Source organism: Stylophora pistillata, chromosome 4 (assembly GCF_964205215.1).
Source record: "Stylophora pistillata chromosome 4, jaStyPist1.2, whole genome shotgun sequence".
NCBI classification, from domain to species: Eukaryota; Metazoa; Cnidaria; class Anthozoa; order Scleractinia; family Pocilloporidae; genus Stylophora; species Stylophora pistillata.
In genome coordinates, this window is record NC_142522.1 from 31,181,622 (window position 1) to 31,203,613 (window position 21,992).

Sequence of the window (21,992 nt, forward strand, 5' to 3'; positions counted from 1 at the left end):
CACAATTGAACCTCTCTAATGCTCGAGGGTTTGCTCGCCATTGTACGGATAACAAGAGACGGGGCGTATTTATTAAGAGCCAAAAGCCAAAAAACCACGAACCAGATCTGATAACCTTTACTGAATACAAGAGAACAAACTTGATCAAACTCTATCCGAGGACGAAAAGACAACCGAATTGAGATAGCATGGAGTTTGGTGTGGCTATCCAAAGAACGATTGCTTTTAATTTGCTCGTAAGGGGGACAAAGACTGGAAGCAAAACATAAAAACGATAATAATTTGGATATATCAACAAAGTTGAAATGGTAAATTGGCCACCGTAACGATTACAAAAGCTGACGTTTCGAGCGTTAGCCCTTCGTCATTCGCTCCGACGAAGGGCTAACGCTCGAAACGTCAGCTTTTGTAATCGTTACGGTGGCCAATTTACCATTTCAACTTTATTGATATATCCAAATTATTTCGTTACCCCCACCGACGCAGCCCCAAACAGTTTCTTTCGAAACTATCAGCCTTTATAAAAACGATAAGCCGCGATGGCCAATTTAAAACACACTTTAATTTTAATTCGAAACTCATCAGTTACATAGCAAAGCTGTATCAAACGTCTCGCAGTAGAGAGTATCTGGGTTTAGTGGATCAAGGTTAGCTGCAAATGAACTAAACTGAATGAAGAATTATTTGCTTAAACGACAGCCACCATTACTGGCGAGATGGTCAGGAATTTTACGCGAAAAACTTTGTTTCGGGTAGCGACCCAGAAGCGGCGACAAAGAGGAATAGAAATTTCTAAAGTAACACGCGTAGTTTGAAAAAGTTGAGGATTACTACTCCAACATAAAACCACTCCTAGCATATATACATTTTCACAACCTGCTCAGCCCAGAAAATATTGAAGAAATATTACACAGTAAATTATAGAATCAGAAGACCAACAACCAACCAACATTGACTTTATTTTTTTTAGAATTTAAGAAATAAAGGCTTTTGTAGCCCGCAGTTAGCAAAGCTATTCTAAGCGGGCTACCTAAACAGACACTGTATAGGCTCTCACACATACACACACACACACACACACACACACACACACACACACGCACGCACGCACACACACACACGCAACAATGAAATAAATAAATAAACGAGCAAATAAAAATAAATAATAAATAATAGTAGTGATAATCATGTTAAAAGTTTAAACTGGGCCAGTCACACAACGGAGTTTTTAACAGGTCAAAGAGAAAGCTAATCAGTTGAAATACAAATATAAGCTAGAAAGGTCAAGGTAGCGCAAGTCAACATTCATCTCCTCAATTTCAAGAATTTTCAAAGCAAGTGAGTTAGCTCACGTTTAAAAGGTGCTATCCTTAGCTTACGAATTTCAGGGGGGATGCCATTCCATATTTTCGCACCAACTCTAGAAAAGGAAGAAGAAGAAAATTTCGCAGGAAAATAATTTTTGCAGCTTTTATAAGTCCCCTGTATCGACAATAACTCTGATAAACATAGTATCATCCTTTACATAAGCGTGGCTGTTTAACTGTGTCATAGCACAGAAAGTCGGGCACCCACTGGCTATGTTCATATCCCTTTTTGGCCTCTGAAATGAGGAGCTATTTGGATCAGGTCTAAAGGCGTCGATTACGTGTTCCACGTTATCCTGATCTAATAACATAAAGGTGACCTTCTGTCTAAATGGCCACCGGAGTAGTGCGTCATACTCGCCGCGCATAACAACAAAGAATATTGAAAAATGTGTTCCCTTTCCGATACCATCACCGTTTAAATAGATACGCGCGCACATCTTATAACCTTGACGACTAGTATAAAAACAGGGACTGTAAGTAGACACGTGTTGGCCTGTCCTCGCCTCATTTCGTTTTCGGGCGAAGTCGGTGATTTTCCATAAAAGCACACCATTGTAGCTTGATAACTGTTCTTGCCTAACATAATCTTCTAGCTCAGCTATAGCAAAGTTCCTAGCACTTAAAGTATGTTCTAGATACTCCGTTCGTCGTTGAAGTTTTCTTATTTCATCATTAGCAGTTTTAAGCTGAGCCTCCAGTCTTCTTAATTCTCTATTTCTATTTTGCATTTCTGAGTTAAATTCAACCAAAAGAGCTTCATGATTGGCTGTCTTGGCATCCTGATTCCCCAACCTTTGAAGAATATTCTCAATTTCAGCCAGCGAAGAGCGATGTGCTGATGAATTTAAGGGAGCACTGTCTGTTTCCACGTCATCCATTAAATAACGCTTAATACTTTGCTCCAAATTACTTATGCGAGTGCCATGTCCTTGTACCATTGATGTTAGATCAGAATTTTCACCGATTATGGCATCTACCTTGCTCTGTAAAGTTTTAAGGATTGCATCCATCTTAGAAATGACTCCTGCGTCAACTTCGCCAAGTTTGGAATGAAACAAACTGGATAATTGGTCCACGAACAGAAAAAGGAGGTTCAAATGTTCGGTTACTTGTTTATCCTGGTGTCTTGTACGTTCTTTCCGTTTCATTGCCTAAAAATAGACACATCAACTCCCCGTTAGGTCTAGTTATATGGTAAATAGTTTTAAAACGCCCACAGACTTTCTGACGCAAATGATTTTTGATATATTTTTTGAAAGCGGCTGATCAGCGTAACGATCGACATCCAGAACTATGATTGATTTTTTTTTAAGAACTTCGTCATTACTCTCTCTTTCCCGACCGGTTGTCAAATTAAGACGGGATTATGGTAATAATTCCCTTCATTTCTCTTTCTCTCAATACTCACCCCCTTCTGTTTGCATCCCACTTTATGATAAGGACACGGGGCTTCAATAGCTTCGCAGTCTCCATGAACAGGATCAAGGTGACTCGAAAGCTGTGGTCAGAATGGAAAAAAATTGTTTCTGGTTACCTGTAAAAGTTTTGTTCTCTTCAACTTCTTATTTATACAACTGAATATCACTGTGGATATCAAAGTTTAAAGAGCCTACTTTGTGTCTATTCAGAGACAGGGATGCGAAAATTACCGGCTCTGTAAGAAACTTGATCGGAATCTGATTGAGAGCTGAAGTGACACAGATACAGTGAATGATAACAAGCTACGCCTTTGCATCGTTCTCTTACGCCTTGATGCCTATTGCATAAATCTGGGAACAAAATAAAAGCGAAGGGCAACCGAAGGGAATCGCCCAAAAAATTATGTTCACTGTAAGCAAAGGATTGAGTGATGACTTTACCTGCTTTCGTGGAATGCTTTCAGTTTTACAATGCAAACAGTCAGTAGGGTATTCTTGGCACTCCTTTTCATGGTGTTCCTACAGTTAACAATTGAGAATGTAAATTTGAGTTGAAAATTGACCGCTGTAATTATGACTGCTGCTGGTATTGTGGTATCATCAGCTGGATGCTCCTGGCATCTCACCAATCGGTTTTAAATCCCCTATATGATTGCATCTCAAGTTTAGCAACTCTCGTCCAAAAACTTCAAAACTTTTCTACTAGAAATGAACCGGTTTCTATTTTTTTTTATGGCCATTTAATCTGCCGTGATTTGTTTGAGGTAATCATGAAACGTTGAAAGCTATATTTTATAATTTCCTACCGTTCTAACAAGAAAGTAGCAACGTATACAGAAACTGTATCAAATGATTTAAAAAAAGACTATACCTTAAGCCTATCAGCTGTAGTCATCATATGACAATACTGACACTGCTGCTCTCTGAAGCTGCACTCCTCCTCAAGATGCCGAGATAAGTCATCTCTCCGCACGAAGGCTCCGCAACTGGGATGCACGCATTGGATTTTAACATAGGGGCACTGGGCCTCGTGATTCTGAAATGAACAGTCCTATGAGTTTCAACTTAGTGTACACCATGAGCTTCTCGACGTTTGAGCCGTGTACTAATTGACGATGCAAATCCCAACAACTCAAGAATCGTGACTTGCAGACCTTTCAAAATGCTTCGACCTCAACCCATCTTCGAATTTTATCAATAATTTTTCTCAGATAGTAATAAGTGAATAAGGATGATGTCAATTTTTTTCATCATAAAAGCTTTATAAGCTTGAAATGTATCTTTCCAGCTAGCACTGCTTTTATTCGTAGCTCACTTTCCTAGAAGCTCAATGAGATATGATTTAATTGATGCTAACATACCTCCAACTTCCCCAGTTCCCCACTCCACTCGCAGCCGTCGCAGTGGTTTGTACACTGGACTGGTAACGACAGGATTTCACGCTGCGCAAACTTGTCTTCAAATGTCTGATGGTGGGAAATAAAATTAATTATTAGATTAGTATATCTATGTAAACATCATAAATGAGATCGCTATTCTGGCCCCTCAGAAAAAAGCGCGGTTGGTTTCAAAGGGTGGGGTCGATTTGTCAGCTAGGTGGCCCAGAACCCCCGAGGTTTAACTTGGTTTCCGTAACATGAGGCGACTAGGAATATTGCTTCTCCTTCCGTCCTCCAATCCACTTCGGGAAGTTCCCCCTCCCCCCCCCCCCAAACCCCCTTTCTTCTTGATCAATTCGTAAAATTTACCTGGCAGGTTAACTTACTGGTACTCTTTAGTACTCGAAGGCGCAAAGAGAGCGAGGCTGTGCGAAGGTGGAATGTCTTGGCAAAGACACGACACAAAAGAATGACTCTGTCATGGTCGAAGTTCGGCGGACCGTTCATTGTGGAGCCCGGCAAGCTAACCACTCCTGGTCACCTCTCTATCTGTAAGATAGAGACAATAAGAGTGAACCTAATTCACCCATTAGTTCAAGATCACTGCCTCCTATTAATTTAGCATTGCTAATTCTTGTTTATCAACGAAGTTCACTTCCTCACTTTCCGATGTTAAGGTAAAGAAGGAAGCCTCCCGATAATACAGTGGTACTTGATGTACCTTTTGTTAGAACTGTACAGAAGATGGATCCGGTAGAACCTACTCTGCAATGAGCAAATAACTTCGTTATTCGACAGGAATAAACTGATCGTCATACCTCTCCGATCTCTTCACTATCCACCACACATTTTGGAGAGGGTGACCTGAAGATAGAATTTGCCTGAATTAAATATCATGTTGACATAAAAACAGATTATTGGATGCTGGGCCCGTTAAATGCTGCATTTGGCCATGACAGTACTAAGGCAAATTATACTACCAGACCACCATTTCGGCTTATGGAATCCTAAATTGAGGATTTTACTAACAAGCACAATAAGGCGATATGGTCATTATAGCCTTTAGACATTCTATGGGAATCGAGGAAAAGAAACAATTTCAGCCGATCCTTTGATATATTACCTCAACAGTGGCTCCACACATGTTTTGCAGTAGCGATGACCGCAGCTCGTCTGAACTGGATCCCTTAAAACCTTCTCACATTTGGGGCAGAGGTATTTAGGATCAAAAGACTTGCCATTTTCGCAAATAGACAATTTTGAGTAACCAGGCATGATCGATGGATATCTAGGGAATGAATTCCAAAGTTAACCTCAGTCCTCATATCAATTTACTTGAAAAAATGAAAACAGTCTTTTCTGTAATGATTTTCCACAGACGTAATACTCAGATTACCGGTGGGGTTTTGCGGAACATGAGCAGTGCCTAAACTTCTACTCACAATTTGAGTTCAAGAGAGGATACAAGTAATAAAAATCAATAAAGGCTGATAGTTTCGAAAGAAACTGTTTGGGGCTGCGTCGGTGGGAGTAACGAAATAATTTGGATATATCAACAAAGTTGAAATGGTAAGTTGGCCACCGTAACGATTACAAAAGCTGACGTTTCGAGCGTTAGCCCTTCGTTGGAGCGAATAGAGGAATTGTGGGTTGAGTGTGCTCTTAAAGACAGAAAAGGGAGCAACGTTATTGGTGGGAACATGGCAACGAGAAAAACAAGAATAAATTTTTCTCCTTGCCATGTTCCCACCAATAACGTAGCTCCATTTTCTGCCTTTAAAAGCACTCCGATGAAGGGCTAACGCTCGAAACGTCTGCTTTTGTATTCGTTACGGTGGCCAATTTACCATTTCAACTTTGTTGATATATCCATAATAAAAATCAAGCCTGTATCACCTTAAATGTAACCAAAACTGTTCGATTCGACTCTGGGACACGGTTTTTTCGTCACGCAGTATTGTGTGACAATCCACCTTCGTTGCTCCGTGTCGTGACCACCTGCATGGCCTACTGTTATTTGCATTTTGATTACAGATGATGGCGAATATTTAATAACTTCCGTCTGATGTAAGGCGAAGGCGTCGATAGTGAAATCTACTCAATCGGCCAGAAAAGGAATTTTAAAGTTCACATTTAATCCAAACCAGTTGTATTTTTGCTCTTTTGAAATCGTATTTTGTATATAAACGCCAATGAATTGCTCGAGAACAGGCAAAGTTAGAGTGAACGTTAAGTAGTTCCCGCCCGCGCCATTTTTCGTCTTTCATGTCAAGAATAGAAACTGCCCATGCAAGATGTTGAAGCGCCGAGACAACCAGGGGAAAAAAAAATAACGAAATCAGACCTGTATTGCTGAAACTTATAATCACAGACAGTGCATTTTAGGGAAAGACAAGTTAACTTGAAATTTACACGCGGCCGATAAAGTTTAAATTTTCAAATTTCATCTAACAACGCTGAGGAGCAATTTCTCTTAGTGGCTTCAGTCTGCGCCCACTAGAAATGTAACTTACCTTTGTGTTATGCTGCAGCGTGAAAACTTGTTTTACCGAGTCCTTGTGCAAAATCACCAACGGCTAGATAAGACAAGTCCGAAACAGTACAGTGGTTTTATGTGAGGGTTTATATCAGGGAGAAACCCCTCGGGATTTTCCCCGAATTAGTAAAAAAAAACCAACAACAACAAAGGACCTATATCGGTGCTGTATGGCATCGCACTATTATTATGGCCACTCATGACTCTTCAACTCTTTCTCTATTATTTATATCATTTTGAAACTATTTTTTTCTAAAAATTGGGTATATCTTGGAGACAAAGTTTGAAATTTTACCGTCGCCTAAAAGGGGAACCCCCTTTTCATAACCTATTTATAATCTATAATTAATCAAAGGACTTTGTAATTTAGACGAAACCGCTGGGGAACGTGATAGAAATGTGATTATATCACTGAGCCCAGAAAAGATTGAACTGCTGGGCAATTTTCAATTTCTTTATCCTATAGAGTTCTAAAGTCGTTACGTCATGTTTCCAAGCAACCAAATAACTTGGGTCTAAACAAAACGACTAGCACCCAAAATGGCGGCGCTCTCGATATCATCGTTGGCTTCTTTTTTCGTGGATGAGCAAAAATCTTTAACCAGAGGTGAAAATCACTATCAATCAAACCATATTGAAAGCTTTTTCTATAACGATAGCGTGATTCGTGGAGAGGTTCATGCCAGCATGAAGAAAAAGATCTACAAAGTGACGGTGAGTAATCAATACGTTCTCCTAGATGTTGTGGTACGTTTGATTCATTCTTCTTAAACGTATTCTTGTGCACGATTCATACGTCCATTATTGACCTTCCGTGTAAACGTTTTCAGTGGACAATTATTTCATAGAAAGCCGTAATCGTGATATTTAAGTCTAAATACAACCGATGTTTGGAACGTCACTCTTACTTAATCAACTCGCAGATGCCCTAAAGTTCGTAAAATAAGATCTGTTTTTTTCCACTTCTGAAGATTTATTTAGATGAGGAAAAAGCTATCAAGTCAACGGACTGTGAGTGCCCAAGAGGGAAGTTTAAGTGTAGTCATGCTGCTGCTCTGTTTATTCATGGCATTTATAAGCTTAGTCGAACTGATATTGAATGCCAGTGGAGAAAGCGTAAAGCCACAAACGTGCCGCTGCCATCGGTGCAAGAAATGTTCCCGCCAGCAAAACCCGGATATAGGGCTCTTTCGAGAGACCCGAGTTGCGAAGAACGCAGCGACTTTTTTCATAAATTGAAAAATTATGGCAAATTTACTGGGTTATACTGGCTCATGAGCCCTGAACCTGAAACCCAGTCTGGTTCATTGCCAGTTGCCACTGTGGATGAAGTGATCTTCCTAGAGGAATTTTTGCAACTGCAAGGAGCTGGAGTACAACGGCAGTATTTCCTGGAGAGGGTCAAAGTCGACTGGAGGACAATTGAAGATGTAAGTCGCCTCACTTCTGGACAAAGGGACAATCCCTCTTGGCAAATGATCAGGAAGGGTCGACTGACTGCAAGCAATTTTGGGTCAGTTCTAAATGTTAAGCGTGTTACCCCTTCCTTGATTAAACGTCTTCTTGGCGAATACGACCTTTCAAGAGTGAAAGCTGTCCAGTGGGGGGTCACTAATGAGTCTGAAGCCCTTAAGGCATTCACAATGAAGACTGGCTTAGCAGTAGTGGAAACAGGGGTGTGGCTGCACGAGTCAGGTGTCCTAGGTGCATCCCCAGATGGATTAGTTGGTGATGAAAGTGTACTTGAAGCCAAGTGTCCTTATACACAGCGAGACATGACTATTGAAGAAGCTTTCGAGTCAAATAACTTTTGCTTAGAAAAGAAGGATGGGAAAACTGTTTTGAAACGTGACCACGTCTACTGGCACCAAGTCCAAGGGCACATGTATTTTACAAAGAGAAAGAAATGCTTCTTTGTTGTTTGGACCTTGAAAGACTTTATTGTTCTTGAAATCCAGCGTGATGATGGTTGGGAGGTTAGGATCCAAGAACTAAAGGATTTCTATTTAAAACACCTTTTCCCCAAAATTATCGAAGGAGAACTTTAAATGGTAGAATATGTTAAAATGATTTATTGCACTTTATAATAATCAATTGCACTTTAGTTCACAAGCCTATGAATAAACCTCACCAATTTGGGGCACATTTGGCAAAATTATCACACATGTTACCAAGAGCTCTGCATGAAAAATTACAAAACATATTTTGGTATGTAGAGTCTTATATGTGAGACTTTGACAAATATATGCATGTACTTGCTCTAGAGTGGGGATGTGATCTGAGTACCAGGAAAAAAAATCCTTTGCCCTTAAAGTTTAATTAAGATATAACTATTGCACCAGAAAGACTGTGTAATGTAACACTTAATCGCTTACTTTTTGTAAAATCTGTCAACGAAACATTTTTTTAATCAAATAGCTGGGGGTAATCAATGGACTTCAAAGCTAAACCCTTTCACTCCCAAGCTCCAAGTAGTAATTCTCCCCAGTAATTTTCATGTATTTCCTTACATGTTACTTTTCAGAGAATTTGATGGTTGAGATCAATTGAATATCTTTAAGCTGATACTTATCACAATTCCCATTACTAGTTTGCTTAGCAATGTAATGATATTGTGTGGAGAAATTGCATACTGATCACTGATTGAAAGGCTTGAAGCAGAAATTCTCCTGATCATGTCTAGAGAATGGTGGGCAGATTAGGGTTTTAAGGGTTGTCATAAAATTAAACAAATGTTGTAACATTTCTTTGGCACCATTACAGTGTTAACTTGAACAAGATAATGTCACTTTCTCTAATTTCTTAAATGCTAGAATATACCATGGAGGCCTAGTGAGAGGGTCTGTCCCTTAATGTACTTTTCCAAGTACATAAAGTTTAACCTCCTTACTACATATTTATGGCAATAGAAGAAAAACAAGTTATAATACAAACTGCTAAATGTTACTTGGACAGACAATTTGTCAAAGTACTAAAAGGAGCATTTCCCTTGTTTATACTCAGTCATAGTCTGTTCCTGCACACCCCTCTTTAATCAAAGGGAATTGCAAGTTAACGATAGTTCCACACAACTGAAACACTTTGTCAATGTGAGACCTTAAGTATGGAGGGACAAAACTGAGAATTTTAAAATCTTTAAGCCTTGCATTTGCCCTTTCAACGTGTATGCGACATCTAGCAATTGACTGGGTTAACTTGGCCTCACTTTCAGTGAATTTCTCATGTTCAAGAAATGGTGGAATGTTCACAGACACACCCCTAGGAACAATGTCTTGAATGAGAAATCCTTTGTCTGCTAAAATCAGATCACCAGCAACAAAATGTTTTAACAGACCCGACTGTTGAACAATCTCTTTGTCAGAGATAGATCCAGGGTAGAGGTCACTGATGTAGGTCAACACCCCATTTGGTGCTACCCCAGTCAATACTTTGAATGAATTCATTCCACGATAACTCGAGTATGTGACATTTTGCTGACTCATAAGGCTTGGTGTAGCAACTTCAATGTCTGTGCAGTCAATAATTATTCTGCAGCTTGAGAACTCTGAAAATGATGAGGGTGAACAGAGCTTGTTCTTGTTCCTGGAAGGAATCACTCTCATGAGGTCATCAAACAACAATCTATGCAAGACATGCACAAAGGTTATAACAATGTTAGAAATTGTTCCAACACTGCATGAGAACAGCTGTGCCAGGTGCATGTTGGTATAGTTTTGCCGCAACTTCATAAGTGTTATGAAGATTTGATCCTCAAAGGTGATTGCTTCAACTTTCCAACCACAATAATAAGAAATGGAATTCTTGAATTTAGAAGCATAATTCACTACAATATTGAAGATCTCCTTTGTTGGTAGGCCAGTTTCCATTCTCAATACTTCAGATGTCATCATCGAGACAGAGTAGTGTGTCTTTTGATACTCTATGGTGTCCTGTTGACTGCTCAGCTCTTGCTTTGCTAAGTGCAATTCTGCCTCTAAAATTATTTGCTCAGTTGGAGGATTGTTACTATCATCCTGGGCTTCTGAAGATTCTGCTGATGTAGTTGCACTAATACTGGCTAAGATATCTTTAACTGTAGGTAACTTAGCCTCTGAAACAGGCTTCTTTTTCTTCTGCACTGGGGGTTCTTGTGAGGGGAATAATTTAGTGGCATTCCTTTTAAAGATAGTGGGGCCATTAGATTTCTTTCCATCTTTAAAATGGCAACTGCACACTTTCGAGTACTTGCTGGGATCTCTATCAGCTCTCCTAACAAAAGATTGTGATAATCCTTGATATGAGCATAAGACAGTCCCATTTTATCAACTCATTTCCTGTCTTTCTAACGAAAGAAATCGCTCAGCTTCAATGAACTGTTAAAATCATCTAACTAAACAACAACAGAGGTCTGTGTATAATTATTTTGAAAATCCCAGGAAATGGTTTGAGGCATATTTCGAGAGGGAAAAATTTTGGATGACAAGCTTCAACAGCGACAAAATGCTAGCTCGTAAATGTGAGAAAGGCTCTATTTGTAAATACCATTACACTAATCTTATCGATCATAGGTGACACCAATCAGTACAATGACAGGCAGCTGTGTCCTTTTTTTTATTTTTATTCCACAGTACAAGTAACGGGAGTTTATGGAAATTTATGCCTATGGAAGTCAAGAAAAAACATCAGCCCTCAGCGACAACCGAAATATATGGAAATTTCCTCCTTTACACCCTCAAACAACGTGTGATAATTTACTGTTTAAAATTTCACTCCCATACCGGATTAAATTCAATAGAGAGAAGTATTCATACCTTAGCAAGCGAACCCAACGTCTGTATTCTTCCTTTTTCTTCTTTGCATTTGGGAAAAGGAAAAACTGACAACAATGCGATTCCGACTGGTGATTACAATCGGGAGCGAAGCACTGCATATTCAATCTTGGTGACCTATGTGGCCTTGCCCGCGGCGATCGACCTCTACGCACGCAACGATTCCTTCCTAAAATCGGATATTGCCGAAGAAAGTTTACAGCCTGCCAAAATATGGAGTCCAGTTAAGGTTTTTTCTTTGATTCTTTGGAATATAACGCCCAAAATACTTAGAGTACTTAGTGGAAAACAATAACACCACAATCAGATATGGCGCTCGTCTTTCAATCTCCAGGTTTTGTTTAGACCCAGATTTTGGTCGTCATGACAGCGTGACGTCACACTTTAGAACTCTATTCCCCCTCTTTAATCATGCATTCGTCTGTTAAATGCTATGCGAGCGACTTCTTCGAAAGTGCTCACTCCGCTCTTTCGTTATTCCGCATAGTTGTGGCCTTCCAGTTATCCAAAATTGAAGCGTCAGTTTTAAATTCTAGATTTCCTGGACGTTGTAAATGTCGTTAGGACACCCGAGCTGAAACTGGGCGCATTTCCTTGCGACACATATTAGTTTAACTTTCGTCCTATATACGTACAATATTTTGCTCCCAAATAAAAGGGTTTAGAAATCATTTTTAACGCAGGTATTATATTTGGGAAACTGATTATCTCCTTTGCACTACGCTGGTCTAAGATGTCGAGCCTCGGGGAATTGTTTCGACAGTCAAAATGTCTGTTAAAAACGGAAAGAGCGATCTACTACTTATATTGACGTAATTTTTTTCCCATATCGTCACTCCGAAGGAGGGGTTTTCCCCAATAAGTGTATTTCTGTTTTTATTTTCGTTTCCCTTTGAGAACGTCATACTTTCGGTTGGGCGATCAGTTATTCATGGTTCATGGACAGATACTAAGAATTCACGGCACGGAGCACTTTTTATAAGCCTTTTGCTGGGAAAAATTTCTCGAATGGATCAGTTCACATATTCTTTTCAAGAACAATGGCTGAGAATCCACAAGCGCCTTACAGAAACGGCGTGAGCGTTTGTGTACTTTGTACACTTGGAAGTCGAGCCTCACACTTTTATCCCGCCACACTGATTTCGTTGAATATTCGTGCTTACCGAAAATTTCTGTAATATCGCTTTTATGGCTGAAGACGGCGAATGTTATTGATTTGAAGGGTTCGACAAGGGGCGTTCATCTCAGCGTATAGTTGTGCGACAGAGGATGATGAACGATCGATATTCACCAAAAATATTACACACCCAAAAAAATTACACAGGTTCTGAAACGACCATGAAATAACTTGAAAGCCCCAAGTTTCTTCTCGTGTCACAACGCGTCTTGATATTTTCGAGCTAGATCTCACAATTAGGAGTTATGAAATCCAGCTCTCTAACACAGCGCGATACTGTCAGTGTGACGGGTGAATTGTGACGCTGTTTAATTGCTTCTTTCTGATTTGATGATAGTCAAGATAGGAATTTTATCCTCACTTTATAATGAACCCTCCGTGGTAAATTCTCTTGGCATCAGTGTCTCAGTACATTGGGCTATTTAGTGTACTGTTGTTTAAAAGGAAAAATATTCATACCTTTCGAGCAGAAAATTAGGACCTTATTAGGGAAAAAAACGCTGCCAGAACAATACTTACGAAAGAAGTGATAAGTGATGTTAAACACTGTATGTAGATTGGACAAATTATAGAAATTACCATAAAAGACAAACCCAGAGAAATCTATCGTTACTTGTCAAAAGCCTAATCTTGGACCTTAAGTTGCCTTTAGTCGCCTTAAGTCTCCTAAAATTGCCTTAAGTCGCCATTGGTTACGTAAAGTTATAAGGGTTACCCCCTTCCCAATTGACCCCATTCACCCCACTCTAATCATATTGTGTTTATTGCACGGGATCGGTAAATATTTTTAAAGTTTATGGAGAGATTGATGCTAACTTTGATTTATCACTTCAGTCAAATAAAATCGCTTTAAGTCGCTTTAAGTCGCTTTAAGTCGCCTGAAGTCACCTTAAGTCGCCTCAAGTCCCTTAAATTGCCCAAAGTCGCCCAAAGTTACGGCGACTTAAGGCCCCAGAGTAGGCCTTGTCATACAATTCCATTTTGCATTTCATTTTCGCTTTCATTTTCTAAAGGTATTTTTGGTTTATCTTTGTAACCACTTAGAAGGAAGGTCATTAACCAATTTTGGAGGACGATTTGGGGTCAGGAGAAGAATTAATTAACAAAATGATCAGAAACTTTCATAAAATTAATATTATATAATTACGATAATTATAAAACGTGGCTGACCTGGTGAATATCGGATGTCTTAACTATGTTACCAAGAGACGAAATCAGAGACTTTTGTCGAAGCAGGCAAGATAACCCCATCTAACAGCAGCCAATCATAACAAGACATTTGTTCCATCCTACACAAACCATCAAAATAAGAAATGAACCTTGAACCAGTGATGCGGAAATGGTTTTAGAAATGATGAACACATGTTCAGCTCAGTAATTTGGGGCTAGGCATTTATCATATCTTGGATTGTTTATTTAGTATCAAAATTTCCGTACTCTGTGCATTATCAGTTAACAGAATCATTGCTAACCGAGGAAATACGTATCGCGTGATCTGTCTAGTGGTAGTTCCATATTAAATGCTTAGCAGTTTACATCGCTTGCTTTAAGGAAATGAGTTTCAGTTACCAACTCCAGTGACGTTCAGCAAATGCTCGGACCTGAACACGTTTCAGCAAATCATCCATTCTTACCATTATGCTACTAATATTTACCCTCTGCTTTTTCCTTAAGAAATTCGACCTATCATTCAAACACTCAAGCAAGTTCGCTCTCTTTGACGTCAATGTGATATTTGTTCCTATAGTGGTTCAAGCTATGTGATATGACATAATGGTTCTTGCTTAAAAAAACAAAGCATAATAAAGAAAACTTGGGTTCGACCCATCAGTAGATAAATACGTGAATTACCGACTGACCAATGATGTATCGACTCAACTACTCAAGCTACAGAGCAATAACAAGATCAACCAGACATCGACACTATCGGACAACAGACATACAGCTTCCGGTACTTAACTTAGTCTGTCCGACAGAATTTGTAGAAACAAGGACAGGATTTTTAACTTAAATCTAACCATAGTTAATAGAGGGGACAGAGCAGCTCGATGGAGTTCATCAGAGTAAACATCCTACAGGTTATCGTTCCGTTATTGTTAACAGTGCTTGTTATCTCGCTGATTGCGATTCTTCGCAATTTTCGTGGAGCAACGAGGACTGTCACACAGATGCAGCAGAAAGAAAAAGAACCAGAAGAAAACGATGAGCGGTTTGTAACAGGTCAGAGCTCTTTATTTGTAGTGAGTTAGAAGTAGCATGTTTCTTCAGGAGGCTTTGGCGGTAAACAAAACGAAAGTTTAATATCATCTGTATCTTACCGATCTTTGTTACCTCCATCTCGTTGAGCATTATTTAAACTTTGCTGCAGGCAAGTCATCGCCTTTAGCATCAAGTGCAAATTTGACAATGGACGAGTGATTGCATGAACTTGACATGATAAGTCAGCAAAAGATTTGTTGAAGTAGTCCGTGAGTCACTATGAGGAGTCTTCATATAGAGACAGAGAATACCGAACATCCGAAGAGAAAGATATTAGTGGAATGATATTTATCACTCTTTAAAGTTTTTAATCATACCGAAGATATTGGTTGAAATACATCCATGTTTCTTAAAATTTGTCACACAATTTATCATCAGGGCTCTTTCTCGCAACGCGATACATTCACTTTACATAATTAACGGTTTTAACACAATACCTCACATAAATCTCACGCTCTTTTATTTGCTGCAAATAACTGACGAATGAGATTAATGAAAACAGGAGATCACAGGAGCCTTTTTTTTTAATGTTCGTGTTAAATCTGAAGTACCTCGTTCTACGTCGAGGAACACCTAGTGACCTCTTGAAAACCTTTTAAGAGTCGCTTTTGCGTCAAGTTCTTTTGCGATGACGTGTTTATCGACGGCTCACTGTTTTAATAATATGTTGATACTTTTGAGAAAAAAATCACAGTGAGTTTGTTACAAGATGGGAGATAACAAATTTACGTAGAAATCCTAAGTTAGTAGACATCCATAGTAAACGAGCTAAATAGAAAGTGAGCCACTCTTTCGTGACAGTTTACCTAAGTAAGGCTGCAGATATAATTATCATTGATAGCAATTCAAAATCACGCTTCACATACTTTGAAGTGGCAAGACAATTATTTTGTAATTATATTTGCTTTTGAATTGGTTTATTGATTGTTTCAACATCTCTTTCTCAACTAGATAGTTAATGAACAAACCACATGTTTACTTACAAGTTAGAGGGGGAGCATCGAACATAATTCAACTAAAACAACACTACCGACTACTCTTCATTTTTGGGCTGTTAGTCGGCCATTTCTGGGTGAAATAAAGCTGATTTCCGATTTTCTGCTCTGCGATTTGCGGTTTTCTTACCTAATCTGATGTTGTTGTTAAAATGTGTCTTTATGAAGAGAATAACCCACATTTGAGTTCATAGGTTTTTCAATCCCAGAGGCATGCAAGCTAAAAAGTCACGCTATAAGAAGCCACAGAACCCGTGGTTAATGACATTAGACTAATCTTAAGTCTGTGCTGTATTACATCAAAATGAATTGTCGCCGCATTGACGTTATTGTCGAGACATGACTTAAAGAGCGTACAGCAGGAGTTGTGAACTTGCTACTGAATTCTCACATGGTGTTCCAGTAAAAATAAAGGTCTTCCCTCTCCTTCTTTTCCTTTTTTTTTTGGGATGTACTCATTAGATAAGCTACATATGACAATGCATACATTTCCTAGTAGTATTGAGCTACACTTACCATGTCTCTTTTCCCCGAAATGGCGTCGGGTCATTTTTCGAAATCTCCTTGAAATGCTTGTCCAAAAGGTCCCGAGGGTCTCTTGGAAAGAGAGATAAACAATGGGAACAAAGTTGACAAATAACTAGCAAAACTACGCAATTTGAACTGAAAACTACCTCCTACTGCTGATTTTATAATTTACATGTATCAGCCGTACAATTAAACTTTTATCTTTTGATTACATTTAGCTGTGCGGAGACGGAGAGGAAGTAGACTTAGTCTTCCCTGCATTTTGACGACTGGCTGAATCAACACCTTGAAACAAAATCAGGAAAAGATCCTTTTTGAGATCACACCGGACTTTGTTCGGCTTCTCACACAAACATGACGAAGAGTTGTTACACGGAGAAATAACGTTACTTACAATTTGGTTGCAATTGGACAGAGATTCGAACCAGTGAGATTGAAACGATTACTTCTAAAAGAAGTTGTTGCAAGGACTTGAAATAATTACTCTGATCGTGAAAGTTAACGATGGTCATTACTTATACGATATTGCGTTATTATTTTTCAAAAGGTAGCAAAAACTTGTAGAAGAAAAACTCGATTTCTGCTTTTCATCTTTATTGGCTGTGGTAGTTTTATTTTCTCGAGGTACTTACCATGTAAGTGAAGAAAAAACTATTGATAAGAGTTATGAAATAACATCAGCATACTTCATTTGTTAACTATTTTAAACAAAATAAAATTTTCTCTGTGTCTAAATAAAATTAATAAAAGTGTAATCATTATGAAAAACAATTACAGTAGTAAAACAAGAAGAAGCATCATTTTGTTCTTACCTTCAAGGAGCATGCTATCGAACAGAAAAGCTGCAAGGTAGAAATATTAATTAACAAGTCTTACAGACTCAGTTTTTCCATCAAATGACAATACTATATCAAAAATGTCCAGACAAGGGTAACTAGTTTTATTGAGTTTTTGGACAGATTTCTTATAAAGTTTCCTGTTACATTTACAATATATCCAATATGGGCTTTCCTTTATTTTTGTTAAAATCTTCATTACATGAATCTAAAGTTTCAAACTTATGGATACAATACTTTTGTAGTTCTTGTTTTGTAGCAGTGTCCATTGTTTTGTATTCTTATGCTTTTCTGGTTTTTATTTCTTATAGAATCCATAGTTTTGCATTCTTGTGCCCTTTTTGATTAACAAGTTTAATTTCTTACCAGAATGCATAGTTTTGTATTCTTGTGCCATTTTCTTTAGTATGCTTTGTTTCTTAACAGTATCCATTGTTTTGTATTTTTGGGACAGTTTTTTCTGTATTTCCTCCTTATTTTTCAGATCACTGACTTGTTTTTTCTCCAAAAATATTTTTTTTCTTCGGTGGCTCCATTGTTTTATAGTCTTGTTTCTGTCTACAATTAATCAACAATTTCTTTCTTTCCTTTCTGTCAACTACTTTACATGAACATGTAGTTGAAACTGTATTGTGTAATGCCCTGGAGTGTTACATTTCTCTTGTACTTTTCTAATGGCATCAGCATGTGAGGCCGTTCCACTTATGTCTTAGCGTATTGAATAGACGCGTCTCTTTCATTATGAAGCAGGAGAGAATACATATATTTTGAACTTTTTGTGGTTTTCAAGTTACAACTGATGCAATACGAGGAAAACAATATCAAAAACCCTGTGCATTCACTATTATTTATTGTATTGTTCTCAAGAATCATTGACTTGCACTGATTCGAATCAGTTAATCGTCCTTCACTCTCAAACAAATTATCTAAATTTACTTCAGTTCCACAAATACCTACAGTTCTTGGACTAAGATTAGCTGGTGATAACTGACTGTCTTCTAAATGTGAATTACACCACAATTTATTGCCATTGTCAACAATGGTAAGAAAGGATGAGTTGTAATTCCAGTAGTTACATTGTTTCATTATAGAGTAGCTAGTTGCAGAGAGATTATAGAGCTACAGCTAGCATACCTTAGAAAGAGGTTTGTGGTTTCATTCACTGTTTTGAGAAACCATCCTATTTTAAATATTCTCAATTTGTACTCCTCTCACTTCAAATATATAATTTTTAATGTATACTCTGAAAATAATGTACCAAACTGTTAGGGGACAGTACTCCAAGAACATATGTACCTTGAGGCTGCCCTCTACCATACAAATCTCTAGCATGAGAATCAAATATTTTAAAACCCATATTGTTATTACAATAGATTGCAACAGTAATACACCTTACTGTTAACATGAAATTGGTGTAGTTTTCAGATATGAGCGACTCAAAGACTCTTTGCAAAGAGGTGCCGTACTGATATCTCTCTATAAGAGTAGTTTCATGGCGAATGGTATCAGAGTACCTTTCACTATATTCCAGTTGATAATAAGTATCAAACACATTTAATGCTGGCTATTGGTAATTCTGACTGCTATAAAAATGCCTGTCTAGCTAACCAAGACAAACTTGAATACAACTGATTTCGAATATTCATTATTTGTGTCAGATCATTTGCAGAGCTGATCTCCTGTGTGTTATAAATCAAACAAAGAGCACAAACTCATGGCAACACACTGTTGTCCAGCGTTCTGTCCAAAAACAAACTCGCTACCTTTACTATAAGGAGCTGCTATGGTTTTGTTAGGGTCAACATATAGTGGAGGACCAGGATTTTTTCTATGTCTCTACTTAGTTTATAGTTGCAATAATTTGCTACATGACTGAGCCTCACTCTTGCAAGATCACACAAGTTCGTTACAAGAAAACAATATTAAATATCGACTAGCACGATGTTTTATCTTTCTCAAACTCTGACAAATTCTTTCACGACAGTTAAACTTGAACGTGGTTTTTTTAAATACTTTTCTAGCATTTACATAACAGTACAATGTAGGTATGATGCACGATCCTTCGCAGTAGATAGCGCTATTTATGCAATAGCGAAAATCGAACCTGAAAAAACTCAGGCCTGTACGGGATTCGAACCACTGACCTCTGCGATACTAGTGCAGCGCTCTACCAATTGAGCTAACAAGCCATCTGGGAGCAGGCCGTTAAGTTGATTCGTAATAAACCCGTGATGATAAATCAGATACAATGAATATATGAAGTTCATATATTTTTAACTGCGGTATTAAATACGTATGATACACGATCCTTCGCAGTAGTACAATGTAGATGACATGGGTATACACGAAATAATACGTGCATAGATAAACTCTCTAACCTTTCTGCTCTTGTTCCTTAAACTTTTCAAACTTAGTATTGGTATACTGCTTGGTTCACGATCACGTATACATACACGATAAGATTTGCGTTTATGCTTCTCTCGATTAACATTACATAGCTCAGTTGATATAGGGTGTTTCTCGATGAAAGGCTCACTCATACATGTTCGCTCATAGACATCGGAATTTCTCATAAGATTCGCGGACCGATCCGTTCCGAAAACGTTCTATATCCTTTAGTGTGAGTCTACCGCGAACGCTGTGTGCATATCTTGTATGCGTTTTGAGCGTATTATACACAGTATCTGTGCTGATTTTGCACCGCTAAGACACTTCTACATCCGCCACTACACCATGCCGACGGAGCTGAATAACGTAACTATGCGCAAGCCCTAGCCGGTTTTGGCGCGGAAACACGCATTTCGATTCGTTCGGATGGTTGATTTTCGTACCTGTTGCTTCGAGGAGTTGTTTTCTTTGCCGCTCAGATCAAAGTGTCTGTATTCATGCAGCGAACAAACTGCCTCAGAGCTGGCAGGGCATTTTAAAAGTGCAATTCTTAAATAATAACCCATGGATTCTCGACGGAAAAAATTGCAGGTTTTTCCTGCTAACGGTAAAATGGGAATAGTTAGCTATAGTATCTTAATTTTCTCCGGAACCTTTTGACGTTCAGGATTCACAGATCATTGCACGGCTTGCAAAACAGGAAGACCCAGGATTCTTTTAATTCCGCTCCTAGCAAGATGAGTAATGTATTCCTCAAGCACCTGAGGTCTTGCTCCTTGTAATCTGATTTAATATAATGAGAAAAGTTATCAGGACTTACTTTAACTGATTTTTTCACCTTCTTTCAAGGGTGTTCCCTTATCTGTTTGTTCAGCTCAAACATCAACTTGAAAGTTTTTTATTTTATTTTTACTTTCACTCGATTTGCTATGGTTTAAACCTCTGTCTACCTTCCCTTAGACCATAAGAGCAGATCACGAATTAAATTCTGTTCTAAGGCAGTGCATGGATCTTATATTAGTTTTCCCTCATCTCTGTCTCCGATCTTAATCTTTAGTCTCTCTCTAAACTGATATTAACGGTCTCTCAGATGGGCACAAAACATAATTATGCAGATATTTTCAGTTCTTAAGTGACAAATGGCTAACTAAAGCTTTTCTATTTGAAAAAAGATCTGGTGCTTTCGCAGAATAAATCTCCAAAACTGCCGTTTTGATAACTGCGTACTAGCGAGTCGTGTTGAACATGCTTAAGTGGGCTATCCTGGGGTATCTCCGTGAGCGGAGGACATGCGACACTAAAATAAAGACAAATTAAAAATTCCGCGCAAGTAGAGGTGTAAGGGATTTACCTCCCGTTTACATAATGGCTTTAGGTTGAAGAAAGGCTGATAGTTTCGAAAGAAACTGTTTGGGGGTGCGTCGGTGGGAGTAACGAAATAATTTGGCCACCGCAACGATTACAAAAGCTGACGTTTCGAGCGTTAGCCCTTCGTCGGAGCGAATAGAGGAATTGTGGGTTGTGTGTGCTTTTAAAGGCAGAAAATGGAGCTACGTTATTGGTGGGAACATGGCAACGAGAAAAACATGAATAAATTAGTGGAATGAAAAGCGTTCATTGATCCCTGTGGGATTTAGACTGCCAACGAACGCTTTTCATTCCACTAATTTATTCTTGTTTTTCTCGTTGCCATGTTCCCACCAATAACGTAGCTCCATTTTCTGCCTTTAAAAGCACACACAACCCATAATTCCTCTATTCGCTCCGACGAAGGGCTAATGCTCGAAACGTCAGCTTTTGTAATCGTTACGGTGGCCAATTTACCATTTCAACTTTGTTGATATAACCAAATTATTTAGGTTGAAGAGTCTAGGAAGAAAAACTTATATGCGATCTAAAACTCTTCTGGGGGGCCTCTGCACGAACATGTGGTGAAACAATCACCTTTGGGAAATTTCGTTTTGATTAATTTTATTCTTTCATTTTTCAGCCTCATCACTATTGCGTAGAAAATCTTGGCTGCTATCAAGAAATTTATGAACATTTTCAGGACTTTCTCCAAGGTTATTATGATCAAATGGTCTCTATAGGTTTTTTTCTCCAATTTTTATTTTAATTAGTTCAGAAAATGAGATTCCCTAGTCAAATCAGGATACATGAGGAAAATGCTAATATCCCAGAAAAAAACCCGTACATTTCAGTAACATGTTCATTGAGTCACACAACAGCTTGGATATAATTCACGAAGATCTAAATAATGAACATGAAGTGAAAGTAAACATATTTCCTAAGGTCTGC

General features: G+C 38.5%; 3 protein-coding genes and 1 long non-coding RNA gene across 5 annotated transcripts; 2 read left to right on the forward strand and 2 right to left on the reverse strand.

Annotated features, from left to right (window-relative positions):
• Window positions 1-16: 16 nt before the first annotated feature.
• LOC148733345 (TNF receptor-associated factor 2-like) lies at window positions 17-6,834 on the reverse strand. Of its 2 annotated transcripts, none has more exons than XM_088757325.1 (8): window positions 6,681-6,834; window positions 5,291-5,455; window positions 4,986-5,031; window positions 4,150-4,254; window positions 3,660-3,824; window positions 3,230-3,307; window positions 2,779-2,868; window positions 17-2,521 (listed from the first exon to the last, which is right to left on the reverse strand). In XM_088757325.1, the coding sequence occupies exons 2-8, from the start codon at window positions 5,440-5,442 to the stop codon at window positions 1,472-1,474; spliced, it is 1,686 nt and encodes a 561-aa protein (XP_088613451.1). In that variant the 5' UTR covers window positions 5,443-5,455; window positions 6,681-6,834; the 3' UTR covers window positions 17-1,471. The 2 variants fall into 2 exon arrangements, with proteins under 2 accessions (XP_088613451.1, XP_088613452.1); XM_088757326.1 differs by lacking the exon at window positions 6,681-6,834 and adding an exon at window positions 4,537-4,716 and having other exon boundaries at window positions 5,291-5,385.
• Window positions 6,835-7,145: 311 nt separating this feature from the next.
• LOC148733346 (uncharacterized) lies at window positions 7,146-9,486 on the forward strand. Its single transcript, XM_088757328.1, has 2 exons — window positions 7,146-7,417; window positions 7,675-9,486. The coding sequence occupies exons 1-2, from the start codon at window positions 7,244-7,246 to the stop codon at window positions 8,749-8,751; spliced, it is 1,251 nt and encodes a 416-aa protein (XP_088613454.1). The 5' UTR covers window positions 7,146-7,243; the 3' UTR covers window positions 8,752-9,486.
• On the reverse strand, window positions 8,761-12,131 carry LOC148733347 (uncharacterized). The gene is made up of 2 exons (XM_088757327.1): window positions 11,494-12,131; window positions 8,761-10,951 (listed from the first exon to the last, which is right to left on the reverse strand). The coding sequence occupies exons 1-2, from the start codon at window positions 11,610-11,612 to the stop codon at window positions 9,703-9,705; spliced, it is 1,368 nt and encodes a 455-aa protein (XP_088613453.1). The 5' UTR covers window positions 11,613-12,131; the 3' UTR covers window positions 8,761-9,702.
• Window positions 12,132-14,538: 2,407 nt separating this feature from the next.
• On the forward strand, window positions 14,539-17,841 carry LOC111335920 (uncharacterized). The gene is made up of 2 exons (XR_002695392.2): window positions 14,539-14,908; window positions 16,689-17,841. It is a non-coding gene; the product is annotated as an uncharacterized LOC111335920 (long non-coding RNA).
• The last annotated feature ends 4,151 nt before the right edge of the window (window positions 17,842-21,992 follow it).